This window comes from Nannobrachium achirus, assembly GCF_963921795.1.
Source record: "Nannobrachium achirus genome assembly, chromosome: 2".
In the NCBI taxonomy this organism is placed as follows: Eukaryota; Metazoa; Chordata; class Actinopteri; order Myctophiformes; family Myctophidae; genus Nannobrachium; species Nannobrachium achirus.
Genome location: NC_137811.1, coordinates 42179485 through 42207153, shown reverse-complemented (window position 1 = coordinate 42207153; position 27669 = coordinate 42179485). Strand labels below are relative to the sequence as shown.

At 42.9% G+C, this 27669-nt stretch overlaps 2 protein-coding genes across 4 annotated transcripts; both read right to left on the bottom strand.

The window, feature by feature from the left end:
- Window positions 1–287: 287 nt before the first annotated feature.
- aldh5a1 (aldehyde dehydrogenase 5 family, member A1 (succinate-semialdehyde dehydrogenase)) lies at window positions 288–13507 on the bottom strand. 3 transcript variants are annotated; one of them, XM_080754477.1, is made up of 13 exons: window positions 13343–13507; window positions 11672–11786; window positions 9618–9672; window positions 9253–9501; window positions 8769–8852; window positions 7712–7882; window positions 6677–6793; window positions 6271–6414; window positions 5346–5489; window positions 4712–4870; window positions 4156–4319; window positions 3636–3694; window positions 288–3476 (listed from the first exon to the last, which is right to left on the bottom strand). In XM_080754477.1, exons 4-13 carry the CDS (start codon window positions 9469–9471, stop codon window positions 3265–3267), a joined length of 1473 nt encoding a protein of 490 aa, XP_080610603.1. In that variant the 5' UTR covers window positions 9472–9501; window positions 9618–9672; window positions 11672–11786; window positions 13343–13507; the 3' UTR covers window positions 288–3264. The 3 variants fall into 3 exon arrangements, with proteins under 3 accessions (XP_080610603.1, XP_080610601.1, XP_080610602.1); XM_080754475.1 differs by having other exon boundaries at window positions 9253–9672; XM_080754476.1 differs by lacking the exons at window positions 11672–11786; window positions 13343–13507 and having other exon boundaries at window positions 9253–9824.
- A 570-nt stretch (window positions 13508–14077) lies between these two features.
- LOC308309041 (succinate-semialdehyde dehydrogenase, mitochondrial-like) lies at window positions 14078–27399 on the bottom strand. The gene is made up of 10 exons (XM_080754501.1): window positions 27028–27399; window positions 25832–25915; window positions 24656–24826; window positions 23967–24083; window positions 22988–23131; window positions 21662–21805; window positions 20951–21109; window positions 18877–19040; window positions 18651–18709; window positions 14078–16521 (listed from the first exon to the last, which is right to left on the bottom strand). The coding sequence occupies exons 1-10, from the start codon at window positions 27313–27315 to the stop codon at window positions 16310–16312; spliced, it is 1542 nt and encodes a 513-aa protein (XP_080610627.1). The 5' UTR covers window positions 27316–27399; the 3' UTR covers window positions 14078–16309.
- Window positions 27400–27669: the final 270 nt, after the last annotated feature.

The window sequence follows — 27669 nt, the reverse complement described above, 5'->3', positions numbered from 1 at the left end:
CTTTTCTGTTTGGGTGTATGGAATGTCAAGGCCAGAAAGTAGTTTTTTACCACTCAGTAGGTGTTCCCGCATAACTTCGGGTATGATGAGGTCACGCGCATACCCTCTATTGTAAATAGAGTGAAAGAAAAGAAAAACAAATAGAAATACCACCTGTCACATAATATCTAAGACAACAATCAACACAATTGTTAGCAAGGGCTTTTGCATTTTTAATTGAAAATATTTTATTAAAATTATCAATATATTTATTATTCACATAATATATACATACTGTATGTATGGGCTGTTCAACAAAAACATGCTCCAATTCTATTGACATTTCACAAATTTAACACCAGCGAGGTTCGTGGTGATCTGCCTATTAGATCGAGATATTTTCTTTGCAAATGGAAATTTTGATCTAAATGTGGAGCAAGAGGAAAGGACATTGTTTAATCAAAATAAGTAAGGGTCATCCTCTGGGAAGCATAAAGGAGGACGGCAATCCAGACTGTACTTTCTCTTAAGTATTGGAAAGATGGAAACAAAAAGGTTGAACAAAACAAGTTTGTTAATCATCATTTCCAAAGCTTTAACCAAAACCTAACATGAGTTATTGATATTTAGTTAATGATATTTGGCTGCATTTAATTGTATTTGTCAAGATCAAAATGACCGGTTTGTCATGCCTAAGGAACGGGCAGGAGACATGTAGAAATAGCCGTTTTATATTAAAACATTAAACAGATGGATGGCACTACGTTCAGGCTGTCATGAGGAAGTGTGACCATGTCCATGAGAATCAACAGGAGATGGCTAACCAGATACAGGAAATCACCAATGAGACCCAAGACCAGGCCAAGATCCAGAACCTGATGGACGGTTGCAACAATGAGACACGCATAGCACAGCATCTTTATGACTGTCTGCAGCACTGGATCTGTTACACATGTTTGGCAGAGGAATAGCGCCCAGGATTACATTAGACAATTGACACCAAGTGAAAAAAATGGGTTCCAAAAAAAATCAAGGGATAAATATTTGAGAGAAAAAAACAAAACAAAAAAACAACCCAGCAAGCACAGCACTCCAGCAGAAGTACACAGCGTAGCACCCGTTTGAGGTTCACATTGCATATTGCTATTCCTACTTTGTCATTCTAGTATCTCATACAAAAGAAGCAAAAATAGCTGATCTACAAGCTTGTAGATCTGCAATTTTTCCTTCTTTTGAATTGAAATCTTGGAATTATTTTTGGTTATTCTTTAATTGGAATCCTGAGATGTAACATTTTTATTTAATTTCAAAAGCATTTAGATATACTCATGTTAACTTTATAAACTTAAAAACAAATGTATAATATGTTGAACATAAAAGAAAAATAATAACATTTTAGTACTTCTATACTAGTCATTAAGCAACTAATAGACTGAAGGAATTAAAGGGGGTCATGTTTGCATGTTTGGAATTGGAACAGCTGAAATCAATAATATATCAGTATTCCAATATTAACCTGCAGGCCACATTAAGTGAAGGTGGCCCCCGGGACGCCAGTTCTAGTAACGCATCTGAAAAAGGTCCAAGTTAAAGGCACAGAGGCTTCACCTCCCGACAGGCCATGTCAGTCACGAGTGGTACTTCTGCACAGACTGCTGAGGATTCTGCAGACCAAGATGACCAAGATCTCCATGGGGACTCCTTTATTAATTCGAGGCACAATCCACAGGCCGTCAATACAAACAGAGAACTCAGAAGGAGAAGAAGCAGTTTGAGGAGAGACTGAAGAGGAGAGAGTGGCCGTCATCGCCGACCTAGAGGAGTGCCTGAAGCGGGAGGAGCAGGGTCGCCTGGAGCAGGAGCAGTGGAGGAGGCGCATGGAGAGCGAGTCGCAGGAGGCGAACCTGGGCCTCGCTGCCGAGCTCCAAGGCTCCCTGGACCAGAAGGAGAAGGACATCACCTCCCTGGGACGATTGGCGGAGGCTGGCGGAGACACAGCACGCCCTGCGGGAGGCATTGTCGCAGGTGTCGGAGCTGAAGGAGGAGGTGGAGATCGAGCGGGGGATGAGGGAGCGGGCGGAGAAGCATAGGAGAGACCTGGTAGAGGAGCTGGAGGCCCAGAGGGAAAACATGAATCCACAGGCACAAGGAAGGGTGTAGTCACTACACCACAGTTCGCACCTACAGGGCATACAAAGATTCAACCCAGTCTTGAAGATGCAGTTTCAGGTTAAATCAAAGAAGTGTACCGCGAAGACAGCTGGACAAATTAAAAAGGAACCCCCCAGTTTCCCCACATGTGTACCCATTCCTTAAAGAAACAATGGAGAAGTTATTTGACCGGAAGGTGAGGTGTTCTCATTCTCCAGCCTTTTCACTGAATAAATAGTGACTTAAATGTTAACGTTTTTAAGACAAAGTCAACATTAAGGAGTTTTCATTAACGATTTTGTTGAGCCTTTTTCTACCAGTTTTCTTTTGTGTTTTTGAGACCACTGCACCTGCAGTCAACCCTAAACAAAGGACAAAGGGTGCAAACGGTTACCCTGGCCTTTTTTTTTTAATATACGAGTAGATGCATTTTAACTAGTTATATTCATAATCAAATCTGGCAGAGCAGCACGTTCAGGCTGTCATGAGGAAGTGTGACCATGTTCATGAGAAGCGACAGGAGACGGCTGACCAGATCCAGGAAATCACCAATGAGACCCAGCAGCTGAAGGCCGAGATCCAGAACCTGATGGACGGTTGCAACAATCTAGATGGGGCGGCTGTGGCTCAGGAGGAAGAGCAGGTTGGCCAATGAACTGTGGGTCGCTGTAGTGTACAGTGCCACTGGTAGAACACTACAGTCGGCGGTTCAAATCCCAGCTCCTCGTGTCCACATGTCGAAGTGTCCTTAGGCAAGACACTGAACACCACATTGAGTGGTGTTCAGCTCCAACTCCAATGAGGAGGTGGGTGAGGATGCTGACTTCGAACGTTCGCTGCTTCATTTCCCAAAGTATGAATGAATGGTCCATTGCAAAGTGCTTTGAGCTCAGAAACTTGGGCGTGGCGGCCTGGAGGCCAAGTAAAAACCTCTGACACAAATGTATGTATTATTGTATTGTGATTATTATTAGTTAGTATTAGTGTGCACAACAAACTAATAACTGAACTTGATCTCCCATAATTGACATTGTTGAATTTTTTATATCAAGAACAATCCTTTAACATTGGGGTGGATAAATCCCTCACTATACTGTACTCCTGGTAATGTATTGATGAGAGAGGAGTACAGATTCATTGAGCCAGGCCTCCAAAGCACATGTACTTGACATCCAGGTACTCGTCTATGCCGTACTTGGAGCCCTCGCGGCCCAAACCAGACTGTTTGACACCGCCAAAGGAGGCCTCGGAGGTGGAGATGATGCCCTCGTTGACTCCCACCATGCCCACTTCCAGGTTCTCCGTCACCCGCCAGATCTGACTGATGTCCTGGGAGTAGAAGTAGCCTGAGAGGAAAGAAACACTGATGTCAGGGCTTGAGACACAATGGGTTTGTTGTGACTGATCCTCAAGTGCATTCATTATCCAAAATGTGATGACCAGCCAAGGTTTTATAGTATATATTACAAAAAGATAAGTTTAATAAGAAAATGAGGTGTACTCACCAGCTAGGCCCATTTGAGATGCATTAGCGATAGCCAGTGCTTCTTCCTCAGTATTAAACCTGGGAGGACGACAAGGACATTGTGTGTCATCATCTGGGACAACCTTGTTAACAATAGGGTGTCAAGGGAACTGTACATTTTGCACTTCAACCCTTCGCTGGTTGAGAACTTCCCAGATTCCTTTTAGACCCTTGATCCTTTGTTATCTTAAAGCATTTCCAATCTGTTTCAACAGCCTATCTTTGTCATACAAACAATAGTTTTATCACTGAATGACCAACTGCACTGTTAACATCAGTGGATTAAGTGTCATGTTATAGTGAGAGTGGCAATGCATGACTTATCGCCTTCCTAAATGTAGCTTCTCTCAGCCAGGCATTAGAATTAACAGTCTGCTCACATATTGTAGGTGTTAATGTTATTTCTATGTGCATTGAAATTCAATTGATCTAATGTCAATGCCATTGCAAAACCAAGGACATACTGTAACAATATCTGTTGATTGTTTGGTTCTACCAACCTGATGACAGGCAGCAGTGGGCCAAAGGTCTCCTGTTGGGTACACAGCATGTTTGTGGTGACGTCTGCCAGCAATGTGGGCTGAACGAATGAGCCTTCCAGACGCTTGCCCCCCTTCAGTACCTTGGCCCCTCGAGACACAGCATCTGTTATCTGGCTTTCCACCTGACAGGAGAAAGGTAAATACTGAGAAAATACAAAAACATTTAACACAAAGACATGCTTTAAAAGAGGGGATTAGGACCAGTATCACAGGTCAAATATTAAAACCAGCATTAGTATGTGCAAAGTACCACTTCTCTGCTACAGTACCAGTGAATGACAGCTAGCTATTTTTCCAAAATGGATCAGTCTTTCAGGATTTTACTTGCCAATGTCAAAGCTAGTGGAGAAGCTATAGTCAAATTCTTAGCCAACCACATTTGCAAGTCGGTTGGAAAACTGTTCCTTTTTTATTATTATTTAAAAACATTTTTAAAATAGTGAAAATAGATTATCTGCAAATGTTGTAATGAGGTTTCTGCCTTACAGCAACAAAGTTTGAGTTATGTTTTTACCTTCTGGGCAGCACGCACGTTGATGAGGGGTCCCTGGGTGGTGCTGGGGTCTGAGCCGTGACCAAGCCGGAGTTCTGCGTCCATGGCCTGACCCAGCTTCTCAACAAAGCGGTCATGGATGCCATTCTGGACCAAGAACCGATTAGAACACACACACGTCTGCAGACACAGAAAGAGGCTCATGAGTCCATGACCGTGACAATACAATTCATAGTTTCTTGCTTCTATCGCATGATTTTGTGTTAGTATGGAAACTATCTTTACTAACTGATTTGTTGCCACCACCTCAAGCTCAACAACATTGACACAACTGAGTTTCTCTTCCTCCCTGGGACAACACTGTGGTGACTCCAGCTCAAACTACCAAGAACCTGGGAGTGTTCCTGGACTGTCAACTGTCCTTCAATTCATACATTGAAGCGATCACTCTGTAGGTTTGCACTTGCAATATCTGGAGGCTGTTGTGAAAAGTCAATCTGTTATTTTCTGTCTAACCCCTTGATCATTCTGCTATTTTAGCCATAATCGAGCCTTAATTGATTGAAGACTTTATCATAAGTTTGCATAGGAAAATGTACAGTTCAGTTCACTGGTACAAGGCACGACAGTAACTCATAATAACATGCCTTAGTACCTGGCCAGAGTTCCTGAACTTGGACGCCATGGCCCCCGCCACGGCCTTGTCCACGTCGGCACTGTCGAACACGATGAAAGGCGCGTGGCCACCCAGCTCCATGGAAGCCTTCTTCACCGTGTCAGCAGCCATCTTCAGTAAGATCTGGGCAGAAGATCTTGGCATTCAGTGAAGGGAAATGCCACAATCTTTAAGAAATTATGTTGGAACAGATGAAGTTAACTCTCCTAAAACAGACATTTACTCAAATCAGTGGTGAATGGAGAGATTCCCCATTTGCTGTGTCGGCAATTATGATTCTGTACATACTGTAGACAAATACTGTAACAATGTGGCTATTGAAGGGACATTTCAAAATGCCTTCAGCTGGCAACAACACTAGTGTTGTTGCCAGCTGAAGTGTTTAACTACCAATGACAACTCGTCATTTACTGCTTTACCCCTTCACTGCCATTGACAAGTACTCGTCATTCTATTTTTGGCCACTAGATTGTGCACTACCATAAGTTATGCTGCAAGACCAGTAGCACATGGCTAGTCTGGGTAGCCATGTGCTTCAGTGAATCATGTGACAGCAAATAAATCAGCTGACTAGCTGTTCAGAGAGGCTAGTCAAAACTTGACAACAATAGGCCTACATTCCTATGCTGCACAGTGTGTTAGTATGTCTGTCTCCACTACCATTCATTGCTCCAAGACAGCCATGTGATTATTTTAAGACAATTTTTTAGTTTTAAAGAGTGTTACATGTCTTCAACAAGAGTCACTCTTCTACATGTTTGATCAATTACATTAAACTAGAGCAGACAGACGTCAGACAGACAGCAAAGACTAGTGGTGGAGTGGTGACAGCATTTCCTGCATTTATTGTATCCATATATTGTAAAGTGTCAATGACAATAAACACATGTAGAGAGATGTCTACCTTTCCAGTGGCTGTAGACCCTGTGAAGGAGACCTTGGCTACCAGGGGGTCGGTGCAGAGGACCTCCCCAACAGAAGGAGTCTTCTCTCGGGAGCTGGGCACCACATTAAACACCCCTGCAGGGATGCCCGCTTGGCCAGCCAACTACACACATTCAAAGGAGCTTTATTGGCATGAGAAAACATATAGTACGTTTACATTGCCAAAGCAAGTGTCCAAAATAAAACGCGCGCGCGCGTGCACACACACACACACACACACACACACACACACACACACACACACACACACACACACACACACACACACACACACACACACACACACACACACACACACACACACACACACACACACACACACACACACACACACACACAGAGGGAGAGAGAGCGACAGTACTGACCTCAGCCAGTGCCAGGGCAGACAGAGGTGTGTCCTCAGCAGGTTTGACAACCACAGTACAGCCAGCAGCCAGGGCGGCACCAACTTTTCTGGTGATCATGGCACTAGGAAAGTTCCACTGGAGACACAGAGTGGAAAGGATCATTAGTGCAGGGATGAATAAGGTATATAAAACAGTATTCATCCTATAATAGTGAAACAATAGTGCAGGGGTCTTCAACATTTCAAACACAATTCAAGGACACCTTATTTGAGAGAGAGATGAAGAAAGGACCCCCACAACCTGTTAATAGATTCCATATAGTTTCTTTTGACAGCACCATCATCAGTGCATTTTGGATTCTTGAATAGTCCATACTTGATACACTTGACCTTTCACTCTGTACTTAGTCTACTTTTTTCCTCCTCTACGCCAAAGCTCTTTGCCGAAAATAGCTGATCTACAAGCTCACAACACCTTGCATTGAGAGGCGTTGTGAGCTTGTAGATCTGCTATTTTTGGCTAAAGTTCTCCAAATATGAACGCTAGGGTTCAAGTGGTTAATATGAAAAAGGAGAAAAATTGAAATTATAATAATGATAACTAGTCCATACTCTGGAATGTACATCAGAAAGTATGGACTAGTAGAGTATAATAATACCGCTCAATCCAGACCAACTACAGAGTTTTTTGAGGTAACAGTGGAAACATGGTGATTCTCCCTAAAAAGCAACACACAAGTGAAACATCACCACAGAGAGACCCACCGTTAGAATAACTCGGTAATAAATCTTAAAGATAAACGTCATATCTCCAAGTTTCAAATTTGTAAGTTTTTCGTAAACAGAAGCCCTGCTTCATCATACAAGTCGCATAAAACTAGTGAACATAGATCTACAAGCACACAACGCCGGCTATTTTCACTAGTTCAAATCATTTTTAAAATGATGAATACAAAACGAACGGTTTTGGACATACAAGGCTTCCACCCGACAACAACGAAATGAGTGTGTAAAGCTTTGGTCGTCGTGCACATCCTACTCATTGGTTTCTCACTGGTGTGATGACAGAGGCCACGCCCACGGGCTGCTTGAGCAGGAGGATCCTGCGGTCGTGGGTGTTGGCAGGGACCACGTCTCCGTACACACGGCGGGCCTGCTCCGAGAACCACTCCAGGAACGAGGAGGAGTAGGCCATCTCTGCCAGAGACTCCTTCATGCTCTTACCCTGAGAAAAAACATCAGGCATACATGGACTTAAAAAACAGAACTACATCCACCAGTAAACCAGTAAGACTCCCTAATCAGGAGATAAGCGAACCATCAGGTCGCATGTGTACACACTGCAAAAAGCAACCTCATGGTGGCGCTAGAAGAGGGGAATGTGAGAAATCAGGGGTGGTTTGCCAGCCAAGGAGTGTGTGTGCAAAGTTTGGCATGGATAGGGGCAACGGTGCCGGAGATAAGAGTAGGGCCAAAAATGTGACGTGATTTGACGGACAGACTGACTGACGGACAGAGAGCCGGTGGAGGTTTTCATAGTAACTGTGCGACCCGACGGTCGCAACTAGTCTTGATTAGAGACATAGCTCATGCTGGGTCACACAGTATTTTGATTTGATACTTGATTTAGTAAGTTAAAATGGTTACACGAAGGCATGGGTTTGGTGTGGTTATTATTATTTTTATTTAAGGTTAGCCACTGTCAATGTATTAGTTTTCCTGAACTGATTGTCTAACAAAAGGTCACAATCATTAAAAATGGGTTGACTTCAATTCACTCCATTGAACTTCAGGCACCAGCCACAGTCATGCAGTCTTAGAATGTTCTTTACATATCCTTGCTGGTGAGTAAATCATGCCACCTTGTGACAAAAACTCAAACTACAACTTTAATTACACAAGATTCTAATATTCCATGGGATCCACATGGCTCAAAAAAAGCATCCTATGCCACTGTTATTACAGCGATTACCAGGGGAAAGATACCCACACACAGCTAACTAAGACAAAACACTACCTTTGAGCAAGTGTTTGTCAAATAAATTATATGTTTTTAGTGCTACAGTTAGTGATATTTTGAACAGAATAGCACAGTGATGGGCTACACTCACACACTCAAATGTGATCAGCTTAGCCAAATCCTCCTTGTGCAGTGTCAACAGGTCAAACCATTTCCTCAAGAGAATGCTTCGTTCCTACATGAGAAGAGACAAAGATTTGATGATAAAGCAAAAATACATTTTAATTCACTTGTGTACATAATTGGAGTTTTGGTTTTTCAAATTTCACTGAATTCAGCATGTCTGCATTATGTGGGGGAAAAATAAATCTGTGAATTGCTTACAGTCATGCTATACACTTGTAAGAAAATAATAGAACCAGAAGGACTTCAGAGTGCTGTCTTTATTTCCTTATTGTGAGTCTTCGTGAGCCGTGCACCTGGCAAATTGCAATTATATTGACTCTATCTAGCTTCTACAATGCTTTACACTTGGCTCATAACTACTATTTTACAGGCATAGTGGGCACACAAGCATGATTCCTGAATCCCCATTTTCATATTACACTTTGATGAGAAATAGAAACATGCAATACCTTGGCAGTGTACTTTCTCCATGTGTAAAAGGCCTTGTGGGCAGCGTCGACCGCTTGCTTGGCCTCTGCTGGACCACAGTCTGCCACTTTGGCGATCTCCTCCCCTGTTGCTGGGTCTACCACAGGGAAGGTCGAGGCTGCAGAGATCCATTGGCCGTCAACGTAGCCCTGCGTTCGGAGGAGCTGAGCACAGATGTTGAGGCTGTACTTTCTCTGCATGGTGGTGGTGGTGGGCTGGCCTGGAAACACCTGACGCAGAAGATACCGCGTTCTTAGCAAACAGAAACTCCTCATCGTCTAGACGTCTACTTAATGTTACACTGCAGCAGCCTTGCAGAATCTCAATGACACCGTCAGTGACTCACTGCACCAGACGAGTTTCAGCCAGCTTTGAAGGCGGTTACATCAAACACGTGATCCCTGCGAAGAAATGTAATAGTAAACCATTATCATCTTCATCATTGACTATATAAACAGGTCCTACTTAACTGTACGCAGTCACACACATTCCGTGTAGAAATGGGTCCATTGTCCATTTATGAAATGGATGTATCACGTAGCCAGCCCTCCAATGTCTCTCCACTCTAAATGGAGGTCTGGGGAAACTCATATTGTAAACAGTGGCTAGGATTACTGGGCAGCTGCTCACTCCCTCTGGTGTAGCTAAACTGTGATTGAGAGGTGCTATCCCCTTTTTTTACAGCTCTGTCAAGGACCTGCCCATAGAGCATCGCAGCGGAAGTTGATTCCTGGGGTCACTACGTCATTCCCCATTCATTTTCGCCATAGACTTTTACAAAAATATTTATAACAATTATGTTAAGCCTCGAACCAAGCCATCCAGGATGGAGGTGAATCATGACCATATAACCTTTGATCCTATGTGAAAACATATTTTAATATTACATTATTTGATATACTACATTTAATAACTACCCTTTGTTTAGCGATTTTCAAAATGTTCTTTTCATAGAAAAAAAGGTTATATGGTCATGATTCACCTCCATCCTGGATGGCTTGGTTCGAGGCTTAACATAATTGTTATAAATATTTTTGTAAAAGTCTATGGCGAAAATGAATGGGGAATGACATAGTGACCCCAGGAATCAACTTCCGCTGCGATGCTAGTCTATACTGTCAATGGCCCAGACCCATTCTATCTACTTTTCACTAAAATCCCAGTTTTCATTCTGAGAATGAAGCAAGCAAGCAAGGCTGGGATCAGAGGTTATGAAATGGATATATCTTTCTTTTTAGTCAGCTATGCCTTCCAAAATGTACTGCATAATAATGCTGGGCTAAATTATGTTAACAGCTGAATGTTATTTTATAACCATAATTAATAATTAGCTTATGTCGACAGAGACACATACTGATGCCAGCAAGGCAGCCAGAAGGTTCAAGGTTCAAGTGTCATTTCATTTGTGAGTGACAATACAGCAGTGAAATTCCTGTATTTCAAGCTTCTCAACAGCGAGCATAACAATAAAACAATAGCATCGACAAAGTGAACAAACATGTGGACAGTGTCAACACATGGTAACCATATATGGCAAACCACTTTAGCTTTTCATTTTCTTTTGAATTAAATCAGCCAGTAAATTCATCACTTAGTTAGGCCTATGTGGCATATTTTACTTTGGTGCATTTCAATTCATCGGGCATACTGCACATAACAAACAGCATTTCCTATGATAATGAAATGTCCTATAACTATGAATCCTTGTGTGCAGGAAAATGTGAAAATCTGGACAATCTTCTTCAGTGTCTATAGCCTACTACTGTATGCTGGCAGAGTTTGGACAGCACCTAGAGGCGAGCACTGTCAACAACACAAGGAACACATGGGGAAGCATTATCAGATTTTCACATGCCCTCGGGGGCCAAGGCGCATATGTTCGTCATAGTTACGTAATATAGACTGGTCACATGCCCAATATTAGCCCCAAATAAAATGGCTGATGTAGTAGTAGCATAATGTCGTGTGGGTGGTGAATGATGAGTGGCTACTCGCCCAATAATTCCTGCAACCCTATAGGCTCTATGCATATACGCCATTTTGTTCTACTTCCGGGTGTCTTTCGACTTCCTTCACAGGTGTTACTGATGATACTAATGAATTGTCTGTTTTATTTATTGTACAGTGGAACCCACTCAAGGACACACTGGTGTAGCAGTCCAGTGAGCCAACATGCACAATATCAGCACCCTGAGGGTCGTTTCACACTCTAATAAGGAACCTAACTAATTTCGGTTCGGGAGGGCTCCCCGACCCGAAATTATTTAGGTTCGGGGGGAGTTCATCCATACTTTCTTAACGGCTAGTGCCGAAGTCGCTTGTAAATATTGGAGGTCCGTGGCATGACAACGTTTGTGGCCGATGAATGAGCATTGCAGGGCGGATACATATTTGACTTACCCTCGCGCTGCACGCTGAATGACTGGAGGTCCAGTGAGTAGCAGCTCCTGTAGGCAGCAGCACCAGCGGGGTCTCTTCTCTCTCTCTCTCTCACTCACAAACGCTCGATCGAGCTCTGTCAAAAACATTTAATTTACAAGCTCACATTATAGACGTGCCGCCTCCCTTGCTGCATGCATGTCATCACACAGTCACAACTCGTCGTGGAAAACCTATCAACACGGAACACTAGCAATTAGCAAAGTTGTGTTTAAGCACTTCTTTTGTCTTTAAAACGGTCGGCGACGCGTTAGCGATACACGCAGCAAAGCTGTGTGTGTGTGTGTGTGTCGCGCGCGCGCCTCCCAGCGAGAACCTGACAATGTATCCGCTCTGCGACGATCAATACACGGCCAGACAAGCATTGGAAGTCGGCGTGCCTCCCTCCCAAACGACCGCTGTTTCATTGGCTTCACAGCCGAGCAAATGAACTTGGAGCCGGGATGAATGAATGAGAAGACACCGCTGAGTACCGAAATTAAGTCGGGAGGTCACAACATTTCTCCAGCACCGTGGAGCCGAATTTAGTCGGTTGACGCCCCCCCGAACCGGGGGATGCGAACCATATTTGGGTTCGCCTAGTGCCGAACCGAAATTAGTTAGGCTCCTTATAACGGTATGAATCGACCCTGACTCTGTTTGACCAGAATGGAACAGACCCTTCATTAGTATCATCGGTAACACCTGTGAAGGAAGTCGAAAGAAACCCGGAAGTAGAACAAAATGGTGTATATGCATTCATTCAGCCTATTGAGGTCAGCTGGTGTAATACATTGTCTTTTTTCATACGCAAACATTTAATATAGAGTAGGCTATCCAATCAAACAGAGAATGTTGGATGCATGTACTCTGAAACTCTGATAAATAGGCCTACATGTTTTCTGACAACTTTGAAATGGTAAAGGAATCCCTAGCCCCGAGATGAGGTCCTAAAAAGATGGCGTAGCGATCGCTGGGACTGCCGCAACAACTAGTTGGAAAACACTCAAAACGACATTTTATCCAAAAAGTAAAGGTAGTTCCGAGCTCCCAGACTGTGGTTTACCTAACCTCGGTACATAAAACATGAACTACGGCATGAAACAACCCCTTAAATCGCTAGTTTTGTAATGTTTTCCCATTCAACTGGAACTCCCCCGGCGGCAGTTGCCTGTATCTGCTCCAATGGGAAAGATGCAGTACTTGCACCTGCCGCCGGGGGCTTTTCTGAATTTAATGAGACTAAATAAGCGATTTAAACCATTTTCCCAATCCCAACGCCGTGGTTGATGTTTTATTTACCGAGGTTAGGTAAACCACAGTCTGGGAGCTCGGAACTACCTTTACTTTTTGGATAAAATGTCGTTTTGAGTGTTTTCCAACTAGTTGTTGCGGCAGTCCCAGCGATCGCTACGCCATGTTTTTAGGACCTCATCTCGGAGCACAACAGTATGCAGCGACGGGTGAGTCGCAGCAAACAATGTGTGTGTGAGTGTGTGTGAGTAGTAGCCTAATAGGCACGAAGCGAAATCAGCAGCCACGCTATGGACCATAGCCAAACAAATCTGTGCCATTTGCACTTAATTTGCCAGATTGTGCCAGGGCTACTGTACACACTCTGGATTTACCTGCCGTTTAGGTTGGGATACTCACTGACTGTCTGACTCTGATGAGCTTGATAGAAGTCAAGATTGTGTGGCGGCGAAATGGAATCCAAACGGATTATTTATGTCAATAAGAAAAGTCAGAGTTTATGATCTTAAAACGATCAAAGTATCAAACAACAATGGGGTGAATCAAAACGAAACAGTGCAGTGGTCCAAGGCTTCAAAACAACAAAACAAAATGCGCGCGTGCGCCGTGCGTTTAGAATCTTTTTGGCTTTCTGCCCTCCTCCCGCACACATGGCTTGATTAGGTCAACTATGCTGCTATTCCTCCAGGCCACCAGCAGAGGCAGCATTCTGGTGTTATGAAATGGCTCCCACAGGCCCCGTCTAGATAGAAGATATCCTCGCCTACCAGGCTTAGACAGAAGAGGACCACCCACCCCACTCTAATCTATATTCCCAATATGGTGTGATACTTACACAATTACAAATATAAACTCTACACTAGGGAATACCAACACCAAGATATCCTGAGGCTAATACTGCCAGATAGACATTTCATAAGGAATTCACACACACTGAACAACATACTGTAGGCCAATGTAATTAGATTATAATAGAAATACAATATACATAAAACATGGTCACACACACACACACACACACACACACACACACACACACACACACACACACACACACACACACACACACACACACACACACACACAGTGTTTCAACACGCTTTGGAACTTGATAGAAGAAATTGTGAACACAAACTTTGTTCTTTCTTTAATTTTCTAGAGTTCATTACAGTAGTTAGAAATGAGTTTAAACATCTTGTGACAATATAAAAGATAATAAAAGAAAATATTCACAAGGCGCATGAGGAACAACAGAGGGAAATTATTGATATTTCAAAAAAACATTTACATTACCGGCTCAGAAATAGCTTCATTCACTCTTGAATACCTTAAATGGTAAAGGGTTAGAAAAGACCACTTGCAGAATATCTGACTATACCCAACACAATTAAACATGTTGTTAAACTATTAGTTACTTATTACTTACACAACGAAAAATATATATACATCTACATGTAATGTTACAAACAAAACATGCTCAAGTTCTTTTGACAGTTAAAAAAATATGTAAGTATTCCTCAAGTTTATATATATCAGGACACCAGAAAATGTAATAAACATAATCCCTGTAAAAATAAAAGTACAATGAACTTTAACCATTCTTCTCTTTGTGCGTATATAGTTTTCAATTTGAATCATTTGTAATCAATGACTATCAAAATATATCTGCTCTAACTTATGTGCTTTCATTTACTCCATGAATGAATGGAATATTCAGAATGATACGTTTTCAATAGCTACAGTATGAATTAAAACCTTTACGCCGTCTCTGCACCATTTGCTTCCCTCCCGAAAAAGGTATTAAATAACCCCCCACCTTTCACCTTCATTTCTGAAATGTAAAGTCTCAATAGGGACCCCCTCTCTGGTCCTGTCCTAAAATACAGGCATATTGGACGGCTATTTTGCAACATATGGAAAACACATTAGGCCAGGTTTTGCATAATCGTGAACCCTCTTTCTTAACTGCATTCGTTATGGCTCTGTGTCATCTGAGCTTAATATATTTTGACTCTTATTTGTTAGTTTGTTATTAAAGCAAACTCAATAAAAATACTTGAGGGTGGGGAAAGGCTATTGACAATAATTTCCAAAACCTGCAGTAGCATAGCAGCACTACGCTATTATTGAACCTATCCAAAAATACAATTATTACTATCTTATGAGCTAATATCTCATACAATATGTCCCATCATAAAAAGATTAACCTACTGAAACATATATTATAACATTTTACAAACAATAATTCCCTGCTTCCGAACAAGCTTATTCATACATAGTTGACTCAGTTCCCATGACAAACATAGAACCTTGATAGTCGAACCCGGATATGCTAAACCAAATAATATTAATTCAACCAGGGTCATAGTAATCAAATTAGGAATACTAAAAGCTGGTTGGAAACGCACAAATTGTGTTGGTTACTGCACGCACATCCCCATGGCAGAACATTGTTTTTTGAGTGTTTATGATCTATTAAAATGAAAATATTTTGAATGATGGTTGAATATTATGGAAGTGGCTAGAATAGTGGCCAGTGGATAATAGAAGAATATTCTATAGGCTGTGTGCACTTGGACCAAGAATCATCCTTATTCTCCATTATTATTAGACTCAGCCTTAGAACCTCCTTTAATCGGATGGGTTTGTGGGATAATGTACACTGAAACCTAGCCTAGAATTATGCCATTAACCTCTCTATTTCAAAGGCTGTTTGTAGTTGTGTAAGTAAGACAGATATTGATACATGGGCCTGATAGCCTAGGGCAGGCTAACATTTTGCAGTTTGATTGTCCGCCATTACGGTTTATTCTTCATGGCAGTTTTGATTCAATACCATGACCTGGAAAGGCTGCATTGTCAGTGGCTAGTTGGTGCTCAGAAATGTCCAGGCATTCAGATAGACATTCAAATTTATCTCTTTAGGATACAGCCTGCTTTAGATGATGCATTACAGAATGTGGCTGTATTGAAATACATGGTTTAAACTACCATAGAGCCTACCGTAGTTCTTTGCACTGAATGAATGCTGCTCTGTTCAGCAGGAAAAGCGGTTAACACAACTTATGTGTATTGATTTGTTTTGTTAATACAAATGAGCTTTTATCAATTTTAAGCAACCACTGTTGTGACCACTGTATTTTGATGTGCCAGATTCTTGCCTTATTGATTCTTATTTAATACAGTCCTGGATTTTCCCCCTTTTGTTTCCCCAAAGAAATCATTTATTCAATTTGCTTTAGTGTTTTATATTTAGACATGACAGTAGGGAGAACATTTTCAATGTAGCTTTGATTATCAGGAACAATCCTCAAACTTTGGGCTAGATAAATTCCTGTTTGCTATGTACTGTATGTACTGCTATATTCACAGAGTCAGGCCTCCCAAGCACATGTACTTGATATCCAGGTACTCGTCTATGCCGTACTTGGAGCCCTCGCGGCCCAAACCCGACTGTTTGACGCCGCCAAAAGGAGCCTCCGATGTGGACATGATGCCCTCGTTGACTCCCACCATGCCCACTTCCAGGTTCTCCGTCACCCGCCAGATCTGACTGATGTCCTGGGAGTAGAAGTAGCCTGAGAAGAAAGAAACCTTAGACCTCTCAAGATGTTCATGTCTCCACCCTTTTGCATTCCGTTCACTCTGGCTTCCAGTTTCTGCCCACATTCAATTCAAAACACTGGTGATGACCTACAAGGATACTAGTAAGACCCCTAAAGGGTGAGGTCACACCATGTCTTGGCCGTCTGGCCAGTGATGTATATCGGACCAGTTACCCATATATGGAGACCCCTGTTACCCTGTTAACCATATATGGAGATCCATGTACTGTATGCTGTGAGACCCCAAACATGCTTACTCAGTTATTCATACATACATCATACATACAATCCCTTTTATGCCCATATATGGGCATAAAGAACCTGTAGAACCAGCCACACAGATATGCACTGTCTTCCACCATATCGGTGCATTCCCAAATGAAGTCCTTTTCGATATGTGCTTAATATTGATGACATCTGGGACCTCCATATATGGGCATAAAAGGGATTCTGTTAGAGTGGTTTTCATCACAGTGATGTCAAAGCGTGATGTTAGAGTGGCAAATCCATAGACTGCAAAAAAGCGTACACGTCCAGACAGACAGACAGACGGAGACATGATGTGCCGTTCCACATACTAAACTGCGACCAAAGGCACCAACGTCCCTTCAGGACAAGATCCACCCCTACAATTCTTCCAGCATACTTAGAGAACACAGTCTTTTGGCATTATTACGATATTCCGATGTCCCATTAGTCTGACAGTGGTTAGGGTTACTGTTTATAATGAGGTGGTGGTGTTTAAAAAGGCAAATTAAATGCTCTGGTTTTCTGGCCTATAAGTGGTTCCTTCAATATTATATGTAAATTGCCTCTAAGTGGCCACCAGATGGCGGCCTCATAAAATAAAGGATAAAAGTATTTGATGAATCATAAAAACTGAATGTGGTAAGTGGACTATGCATGGCAGGGCATCCAACCAACCTGTGTCCAACCTCAGTTAGACTGCATAATTAGGTTTAGGGTTAGGGTAAGGGTTTAGGTACTGTCTGACTAATGGGATGTCGGAACAACGCTACGCACCCATGTCTGTTTGTCCCTTCTCCTAAGACAGTGGTTCTCAACCTGTGGGTCCCCACATTATTTTGTGGGGTCCCCAGATGATTAGCTTAATGTGCAACCTTCTTCAAACCAACATAAAGTTCATATGCACATTTTCAAAGTGACAATTTAAGGACTTTTTAATACTTCTAAAATGACAAATTAACACATTAAACGCCCACGTGGTGCCCACGCGCCAATCTCTTTGATGTTTACGTGTGTCCACGACGCGTTCGACACGTTGTACAGTAAACTATACTGTACTGTAGCTACTGCACTTGGCTACCGTGGTGATGAAACAAACTCCATTTCCCAAGATGCAGCGCAAAATTACGTCACCCGGACGTGCTGTCTGTCTCGTTGACTTCCTGTTTAGCGGCTGCACAAAAATGCTGTTTTCTCCGGATTCTCTTCCTTTTTTCTTTTTTTTCTCAAAACGGTAGCCTCTTCTACCGGCCGTAACACAAACACTGTGGCTTAGAATTGATAAAAAACGGTCCTGACTGAAAGAAAAGATTTTCGCGAAATAAACAGGACATAATTGGATTACATTTACTCGGATTACTTTTCTCGCCAGTACTTCGAAGTTAGGTAAAATGGCGGGTTGCCATGGGCACCAGCAAATTAAACGTAGAATAATTCTGGGCACCCGATGTGTTAAACATTGGCCAACCTGTCAAATATTACAGGCAGAAATTGTGAAAATAGCCGATCTACATGCTACAGGCATTGTGAGCATGTAGAGCTGCAATTTTCACAATAGAGCCGTGTTATACAAAATGTAATGCCTCAACTCTTAGGGCTCATTAAGAGAGAGGGAGGGGGGGGGGGGGTTGATCTCAATATCCACTGTTGTCTTATTATCCCACAACTAATTTGAAACCTATTTCATTAGGACATGTTCCTATGGGTGTTTTCATTGCTTCTATCAACTCAATGTGACTAGTTTGAACAAGATTGTGAACAAATAATATGTTTGTTCTTACAACTTGTAAGAACGACTTGAAAACATAACATTTGATGACATGTCCACTTGTCCAGGTTTATGACTGTGTACTCACCAGCTAGACCCACTTCAGTTGCATTAGCAATGGCAAGTGCTTCTTCTTCTGTATTAAACCTGTGATAATACAGTCAAGGACATTCATTCTCTGGCACAATAACAGTACAATACTTTTTCTTTTTACATTACAAGGGAGGCAAAGTGGACTACTAGCCCATTATTTGTACTTCTACCATTCTTAGGTGAGGGTGATTTCAATCCCATAACATTTTAAGTCTACCAACCTGATGACAGGCAGCAGGGGGCCAAAGGTCTCCTGTTGGGTACACAGCATGTCTGTGGTGACGTCTGCCAGCAATGTGGGCTGAACGAATGAGCCATCGTGTCGCTTGCCCCCCCTCAGTACTGTGGCCCCTCGAGACACAGCATCTGTTATCTGGTGTACCACCTTAGAGGCAACAGTAGATTAGGTCAATTTAAAGGAGTAGTTCACCCCCAAAATGACTTTTTTTTCTATTGATTACTCATGCCATGGAGACTTAAGTTCAATAATATGTTTTTGCATTTGTCGCATTCCAAGAGAAAAAGTTGATTATAGTAAATTTACCCCCATTGAATCCGGAAGGGGACCCAAATGCATGGCCCTGGATGGGGAAACCGTCAGGGTAAGTTTACTATAATCAATGTTTTGTCTTAGGAATGCGACAAAAAACGAAAAATATTATTGAACTATAAGTCTCCATGGCGTGAGTAATCAATAGAAGAAAAGTCATTTTGGGGGTGAAATACTCCTTTAATCCTTTAAAATCCTTCTTCTAAAATAGGGGTTTAGGAACAATATCAGTAAAAATATTAGAAACAGTATTAAAACTAAAAGGTAACAGCCACCTTTAGATGTGTGGTGTACTATGGCCGGATTTACACTGCGGTCAAATCCAACTCGAATCCGATTTGGTTCTCAAATCTGATCTTTTGGCCCAACTTTTCCAGACCACATCGGATCTGTGCGTTCTGACTGATTTTAACAGCGTCAGCCCAAAGCTGCCCTGCGTCTACAATAAGAAACACACGTCACAATATTGTTTTTCTCTCTTCTTTTCTTTACTGTTGTGTTTTGCTCTTCTTTCTGGTTTTATCTATTTAGCTCACGGTGTTTTCTCGGGCACGTCCTGATAAGCCAAACGCCGATAAGGCAAACGCTGATAAGCCAAACTCCTTTTTTTTTTAAAAACCTCCTTTTGTTATGGTGAAATGTGAGCTCACCTGCATCGCGTTTCATTCCATTCATGCGTTTATCGTGCGCTTGCCCAGGCCTTACGGCCTGGGCATAAATATAACGATTGCATTCACCACGGCTACGTAACTCGCGCGGCGCTCCGCCGGCCGTGCGGCCCTGGCCCGCTCTTCGCGGGCACTCGCGCCTGCGGCGCTCGGGCGCGAAGAGCAGGACCAAGGTCCGCTGGCCTTCGCGCCGCTTGCAATGTCGTGGACAATAACTGTGACATATAACCATTGTATTGCTAAAAATAAGGAGGCTACTCTGTTTCCTTAACGAGACGGCAGAAGATCACTACGGAGACCCGGGCAGTACATTTGCGTTTGCCTTATCAGCGTTTGCCTTATCGGCGTTTGACTTAGAGGGATTTCCCCGTTTTCTCTCTCCTCTCTTGTTTTTCTCATGCACTCGGGTCGCGCAGCAAGTGACGTTTGGACAGTTTGATGTGACTTGCATGTGACTTGTGTATAACTCTATGGGGTGGATGTGGTTACTTCTTTCAGACTGAGACAGATGTCCTGAAATCCGGATTTGAAACCACCTCTGGATGTGTTTTTTTCAAAATGGGATTTCATGTGACCTGCATGTGACCTGTCTGCATTTAGACTATTTAAAAAGAATCGGATTCCACTTTTGATGTGACACAGATCTGATTCAGGCTAGATTTGGGTGGCAGTGTAAATCAGGCCTAAAAGAAAATGAAAGCTAGCCACAGCACAGGTAGTCTCGCGTGGCCAGACTGTAGCCTCCGCGATTTGCAAATGCTCCCGGCATACAGTCTAGGGCACGGAAATAGATACGATGAGTGCGAGATAGAGCGGATGTGACGCAACCGCTCCCTTGGTGCAGTAGCAATAACCCTAAGTCCTACTGGAAGCGTTATATCTCCTTTCAACATTTTTTGGGGAGTTGTCTGGCTACGCGAGACTACAGCACAGGTGACCAAACATTTCCTCCATTGGTTGGCTACTGTGTTGTATAAAGGTCAAAGCTGGCAGAGCAGCCATGTTAAATCCCTCTAGTAATTGGCTGGCAGAAGAAGAAGAAGAAACTGTACCCAACCGTGTTTTGGAGAATTTCACCTTATCAGCAGCACGCACGTTGATGAGGGGTCCCTGGGTGGTGCTGGGGTCTGAGCCGTGACCAAGCCGGAGTTCTGCGTCCATGGCCTGACCCAGCTTCTCAACAAAGCGGTCATGGATGCCGTTCTGGACCAAGAACCGATTAGAACACACACACGTCTGCGGACGCGGAAAGAGGCTCATGAGTCCATGATCACCCCAAAATTTCATAGACTTTCTTGCTTTGATTATGTGATTTGTTTTATTGTTTTTATTGTCAGTTAATGTAAACCCATGTTTAACTTGAGACTGTATTGAGATTTTATTGATATAATATTATATAAAAAATATATATTTTTTCTTTAAACCCTTGAAACATTAGTTTTCATTTTGATACCAAGATACTGGTCATATTGCTGCCTTGCACAAAATAAATCTTTATATTCTTTTATCAAAGACGGAGTGCCTTGGATTTCTTTTCTTTACAAGTCTGCAGTCCATGTCACTTTGGAGTTAAGCAGAACCTTTTTGGTTAAAGTATACTATATTAGTTCCATTGATCCAAGTTGGAACACAATCGATTGATTGCTCGTTAAATTAGACTGAAAATACACATGGCCCACCCATCTGATGGTCAGATAGATGGGCCACTAACGCTTTCAAGTGGGCCCTGGCTGAACCAGAAAACGTTGGGAACCACTGGAATAGACATCAAATAAGCCACAGCAGTACCTGGCCAGAGTTCCTGAACTTGGAAGCGATGGCCCCTGCCACGGCCTTGTCCACATCAGCACTGTCAAACACGATGAACGGGGCATTGCCACCCAGCTCCATAGAGACCCTCTTCACCGTGTCAGCAGCCATCTTCAGTAAGATCTGGGCAGAAGATCTTGGCATTCAGCGAAGGGAAATACCACAGTCTTTAAGAACTATGTTATTCCTATAATCTGGTAAATGGTGCATTTATATATATAGCGCTTTTATCCAAGGCGCTTTACATAGATTGTGCATTACATTCACCCATTCATACACCGATGGCGGAGGAAACCATGCAAGGCACTAGCTCTGGTCCATAGTGGAGTTCTCCCTAACGCTATGCTCGTCTACCTCCGTATTCCTTGGCAAATCCGGAAAGACCCGTCGTCTGGTCCGAAAATAACAAAACTTGTTTCACCCCTCACCAAACCAAAGGTATCAGTGGACAGTTGAAAGCTTACTCTACTTAGTGGATGCGGTCTGAGCCCCCCACCACACGCCTAAAATACATTTCTAGGGCAAAATGAAAAATATTCTACCGGATGGAGACTCCATTTCTTCTAGTTTTTCACTATTTGTCGTCGCAATCAAGGTGCCAACTCATTACTGCCGTGCAGGTCAGAGGACCGAAATGCACCGCATTAACAGGGCATTAGTCTCATTGGGTGTTATTCAACTCTGCAACTTTGGAAGTGCTGTTTCGTAAAAACAGTCTTCAATCAGGAAGAGTGTCTCCATCCGCATTTGCGCTAGAAATGTATTTTAGGCGTGTGGTGGGGGGCTCAGACCGCGTCCACTAAGTAGAGTAAGCTTTCAACTGTCCACTGATACCTTTGGTTTGGTGAGGGGCAAAACAGTTTTTGTTATTTTTGGACCAGACGACGGGTCTTTCCGGATTTGCCAAGGAATACGGTGGTAGATGAGCATAGCGATAGGGAGAACTCCACTAACGCTATGGACCAGAGCTAGCAAGGCACCAACCTGCTCACCAGGAGCAACTAGGGGTTCAGAGTCTTGCTCAAGGACTCTTCAACATTAACTCAGGGGGAGCCCAGATTCGAACTGGGAACCCTTCGGGAACCCTTTGTGCTCTAATGGTTTCTCTACCCCTGAGCTACCCCTGGTGGCAAGATTAACAGAACGTGTTGCTGTAGGGCATTCATTGATGTACAGAATTGCAAGGAGATTTGTTTTATATTTGTATTCTTCTCTAAAAATTCTAAATGTTTTTGCTATGCAAGTATGCAAAATTGTATTTAGCTGATGACACTTAACATACAACTTACAGGGAAGTTGTCCTACCTTTCCAGTGGCTGTAGACCCAGTGAAGGAGATCTTGCCTACCAGGGGGTCTGTGCAGAGGACCTCTCCAACAGAAGGAGTCTTCTCTCGGGAGCAGGGCAACACATTAAACACCCCTGCAGGGATGCCTGCCTGGACAGCCAACTACACACAAAGCAAATGTCTTTCACAGACATCATTTAATCAGATTGAAGTATACAATTGAACAGTTGTGACTGCCCTCCTCATATTGAGATTAAGACTAGAGAAGGGAGCCGTTTTAGCCACATTACAAATGGTTAGAAATGACCAGAGTCAAGCCAAATTAAGGTATATTTATTTGGCTGAGAATACTATCCACAAAAAAAACATTGTGGTCATTTCTGCTAGTTAGGGAGGTGCAAGAATTGCCCAACTGACATTGGTGGAAGAACGTACACACTATGTTTGTTTTCTCTGCAATTGTTATTTTGTTCTCACGACCTCACTGAACTTCATTTCCACTAAAGGTATGCTGCCCACTTTAGGCGAGAGCTGGTGCAGCCCTGCTCAATGTAGAGCTCCAATTTAAAAAGGCCTTATTGGCATTCATGTTCATCCATCTACGGGTTTGGATATAGAACTCGTGGACGGATTAAAACCACAGAACATGTATGCCACTACGCATGCATGGAATAAAAAAACATATGTTGTCTCTCACCCCAAACATACACCAAACCAAGCGTTCAGGACTCTGAACAAGCCTTTGCGTGCTGCTGTGACGTTTCGTGCAAAGTGCTCTTCATCAGCACGTAACGTCAGCACGTAGGTGAAATAAGGCATACCGGTATTTAAATTGGAGCCCTACAGTGTGCAAGCATTAATTTTATTTTTTACTGATGTTCACTCAGCACTTGCCCAACTTTGGGTTTGGGATGTGCACGTCCTTCCTCCCCTTCATGAGTCATCTACCGAACCTATGTTCTTTGTGAAATGTGTGAAAACCAAGGACAGTACTGACCTCAGCCAGTGCCAGGGCAGACAGAGGTGTGTCTTCAGCAGGTTTGACAACCACAGTACAGCCAGCAGCCAGGGCTGCACCAGCCTTCCTGGTGATCATGGCACTAGGGAAGTTCCACTGGAGACACAGAGTGGGTGGAAAAATAAATTGTGCAGAAATATACATCATTTCAAGCTAATGTTGAAGGGGAATTCAGTTTGCAAAAGTTGATTTTAGATGTTATGTTCTTTCTTGCCTTCACCTGACCACTGACACTGTGCACTTACCACTAAATGCTTTAAAGGAAACATTTTTCATGTCCACGACCTAATCATCAAAATGTGGTTACACAAAAATCCACAAAAACATGCATAGGGTGCCATCTTTTTCCTCATCAACGTTACCACTCTTGTACCAAAAAGCACTTGTCTTCCAAAGAGCCACATTCCTCTATTTTTCCTATATTACATACTTTAGAACGGCTGATAAAACATATTGCACTGTATTGAAGTAAACATAACTTAAGTATCACTGCGTTTATGTATTCACTGTTGTGTACTTACCATGACTAGGTTACAGCCTGAGTATGAAAGTGAATCTTGTATACCATTACAATGGAGTATGGTAAAACAAAGTTTGGAGAGATAACTCTATTGTTAATAAATCTCTAATTAAGAGCTTGAAAAGCTTGCCTAAAGTGGGCTTCATACCGGTGTGATGATGGAAGCCACACCGACTGGCTGTTTCAGCAACAGAATCTTGCGGTCCTTGGCGGCCGGAGGGACTATGTCTCCATACACACGACGAGCCTCCTCTGAGAACCACTCCAGAAAGGAGGCAGAGTAGGCCACCTCTCCCAGAGACTCCTTCATTGGCTTACCCTGAGAAATAAAATCAACCACACATACACTTATACAGAGTCAGACCCTGTAAAACAGTAGTTTATCGCATCACAGAATTATGTGTTATGAACCAACCCAGTGCCAATTGCCTATGTAATCCTGGGCCCTGCTCTCCCTCTGCCACGCCTGAGGAGACAACGGACTGACCTCATGCTTCCTTCTATGCATGAGGAGTCCAAGTTGCTTCTTTTCACCTGACAGTGGAGATTTCCCTGGTTTGGACGTAGCGCGTGGAAGGAACACGTTATTCCAACCAGTTCCTTTTCCCTCCATCAGGTGCCCCGGCTGGCCAGGGGGAGGCATTATTGAGACCAGGATTATGTGCCTGTTTTTGTGAGGGTATCAACCCTAGGAAACACGGGGAGAACATGCAAACTCCATACAGAAAGGCCCTATCGCCAACCCCACCAAGGTTGTGGGCGGTGGGCGCTGATGACGCGGAGGGAGGAACACGCCGCCAGTGCCCACGGCATCCCCCAGCAGGAATCGAACCCAGGACCTTCTAGCTGTGAGGCGAAGAGCTAACCACTGCGCCACCGTGCCCTTATATTGTGATGTTTAAGAAGTAATTTGAAAATGGAAGTGCATTGGGGGTGCATGTTGTGGGACCTTCGTGTAGTGTTGTGTCATGTTATTCATTTGGTGATTTATGTTGATATACAGTAGGTTTTTGGAGTAATACCATGACGGTGATGTCTGTGTTCGCTCTTTAGATGTGGGTAGCTAAGTTTGTCTCATTTTGCTGCTGGCTCTGTTTGGTGTGTGAGAAGGGTTTAAGAACAGTGCCAGCTCCCACATATTGTAAATGGCAGCAATTACAAGGGAAAGGAGTATACAAACAGCTAATTGAGTAAAAACACTACTTTTAAGACAGTGATTATCAAATATAATATGTTTTTGCAGTGTTAGTATTTTACAGTGCTGCGTTCGTGTTATTTCCAACAGAATAGCAATGTGATATTGTAGGAAGGTAGCAACACTCACACACTCAAATGTGATCAGCTTAGCCAGGTCCTCCTTGTGCAGAGTCAACAGGTCAAACCATTTCCTCAAGAGGATGCTTCGTTCCTGCAGAACAGACACAATTAGAGGATTATAGTATAGCACTGCTGACATACAAATAACCTGTCAAGTCCCTGTATGGTTAGAACTTCTCTACTGCTTCTTTTGCTTATTTTTGTCACCTCTGCAAAGAGCTTAGGGGCGGCACTGGCTCAGGGGTAGAGTGATCGGTATAGTGGCCGGATGGCAATCACAACCCTGCAAGCCAAATGACCCCATGATGACGTTGTGATAACGTTCTCCAGTGACTCCGGTGACGTTCAGACCTAGGCCAGATCACAGCCCATATGGGGATGATCTTGACGTAATTACCAGGAGGTCATATGGACTATAGGGTTATTGTTATTGTTAGTAATGTTAGTTGAAATATGAGCATGTAAGGTTATATCTGGGACATATCAGTTGTAATATTTATCTAGCCTCGAACGATCGGACCCTCTCGGATTAATCCAGGACATCACATCAGGTGATATTCTAAGCCAGATCTGACTAGTCATGTTTTGACTTGATCTGGCCCCAATCGAGATGTCACTGATTGATCCAGGTCCTGACTGTGCTTGCTGGGAAGGTTCCCAGTTCGATCCTGGTAAAGCTCAATCTATGTAAAGCTATATAAATACACCATTTAACATTTAAGATACTGTAGGTATGTGATTTATAACAACAAAATAGGCTCCCGTTTGATTATGATTAATAAACACTTTCAGAGCTATTCAGCACCATTTGTTTGTAGTGTAGCCTAAAAAGGGAGAATGTAAACCAAACAAACAAGATGTACAAATGTCAACTTCTCTCTAGAAAGGGACTCCTTTGTAGTCCCTGCCCAGTCCCCAATTGAAGATTAGGTAATAGTTTCTGTGCAAGCTGTTAATAACATGATTATTACTACCATTATTAATATTAATTATTCAAACTGTATTTAAACACCCACTGCAATATGCGATGTGTTTAAATTTTAAAGGATGCATTTGATCTGAATTGAAAATAAAATTAATACAATCCCAAATCAATTCAAAGCGGCCCATGATGCTGCCTAGCTCTGGTCGGAGACGCGATGGACCAGAGCTAGATGCTGCCATGCATGATTCCCCATTTTGAGAATAGAGACATCAGATAACCTTGGCAGTGTACTGTTTCCATGTGTAAAAGGCCTTGTGGGCAGCGTCGACCGCTTGTTTGGCTTCTGCTGGACCACAGTCTGCGACTTTGGCGATCTCCTCCCCGGTTGCTGGGTCTACCACAGGGAAGGTCGAGGCTGCGGAGATCCAGCGGCCGTCAACGAAGCCCTGAGTTCGGAGGAGTTGAGCGCATACGTCGAGGCTGTACTTTCTCTGCATGGTGGTGGGCTGGCCTGGAAACACCTGGCGCAGGAGATATCGTGCTCTTATCAGACAGAAACCTACCATTGTGCAAAAAAAATGCGTTAAAGTAGCATGCTAATAAGTAATAACAACACAATGAATGCAACCGTGGAGAGACTGTGGCGACTGCCTGCCTGCCTGTGCAAGCCTCTTGCAGAATATCAATGAGGGCTGTCAGTGACACACAGTGGTGGGAAAAAGTACTAAATGTTTTACTTGAGTAAAAGTATCTGCGATGTAGAAATAAAGTCCGGAATTCTACATTTGCTTGAGTAAAAGTACAAAAGTATTGCCATGATCAAAATGTAGACTACCCGCCAAAAAACCTAAAGAAGAAGAAGAAATGTAGGCTACTTAAAGTACCAAAAGTAAAAGTATTCATTATGTAGAATGTCCCTT

Excerpts from the sequence above, each read along its gene's own strand:
- aldh5a1 (XM_080754475.1), bottom strand. The coding sequence starts at position 9,546 with ATGAGGAGTTTCTGTTTGCTAAGAACGCGGTATCTTCTGCGTCAGGTG. Across the intron at positions 4,871-5,345 it reads AGTTCAGGAACTCTGGCCAG|ACGTGTGTGTGTTCTAATCG; the intron begins GTACTAAGGCAT and ends CTGTGTCTGCAG. Across the intron at positions 3,477-3,635 it reads ATCTCAAATGGGCCTAGCTG|GCTACTTCTACTCCCAGGAC; the intron begins GTGAGTACACCT and ends CTTTCCTCTCAG.
- LOC308309041 (XM_080754501.1), bottom strand. The coding sequence starts at position 27,315 with ATGGTAGGTTTCTGTCTGATAAGAGCACGATATCTCCTGCGCCAGGTG. Across the intron at positions 25,916-27,027 it reads GGAAACAGTACACTGCCAAG|GAACGAAGCATCCTCTTGAG; the intron begins GTTATCTGATGT and ends TCTGTTCTGCAG. Across the intron at positions 21,806-22,987 it reads GGTCTACAGCCACTGGAAAG|ATCTTACTGAAGATGGCTGC; the intron begins GTAGGACAACTT and ends TCTTCTGCCCAG.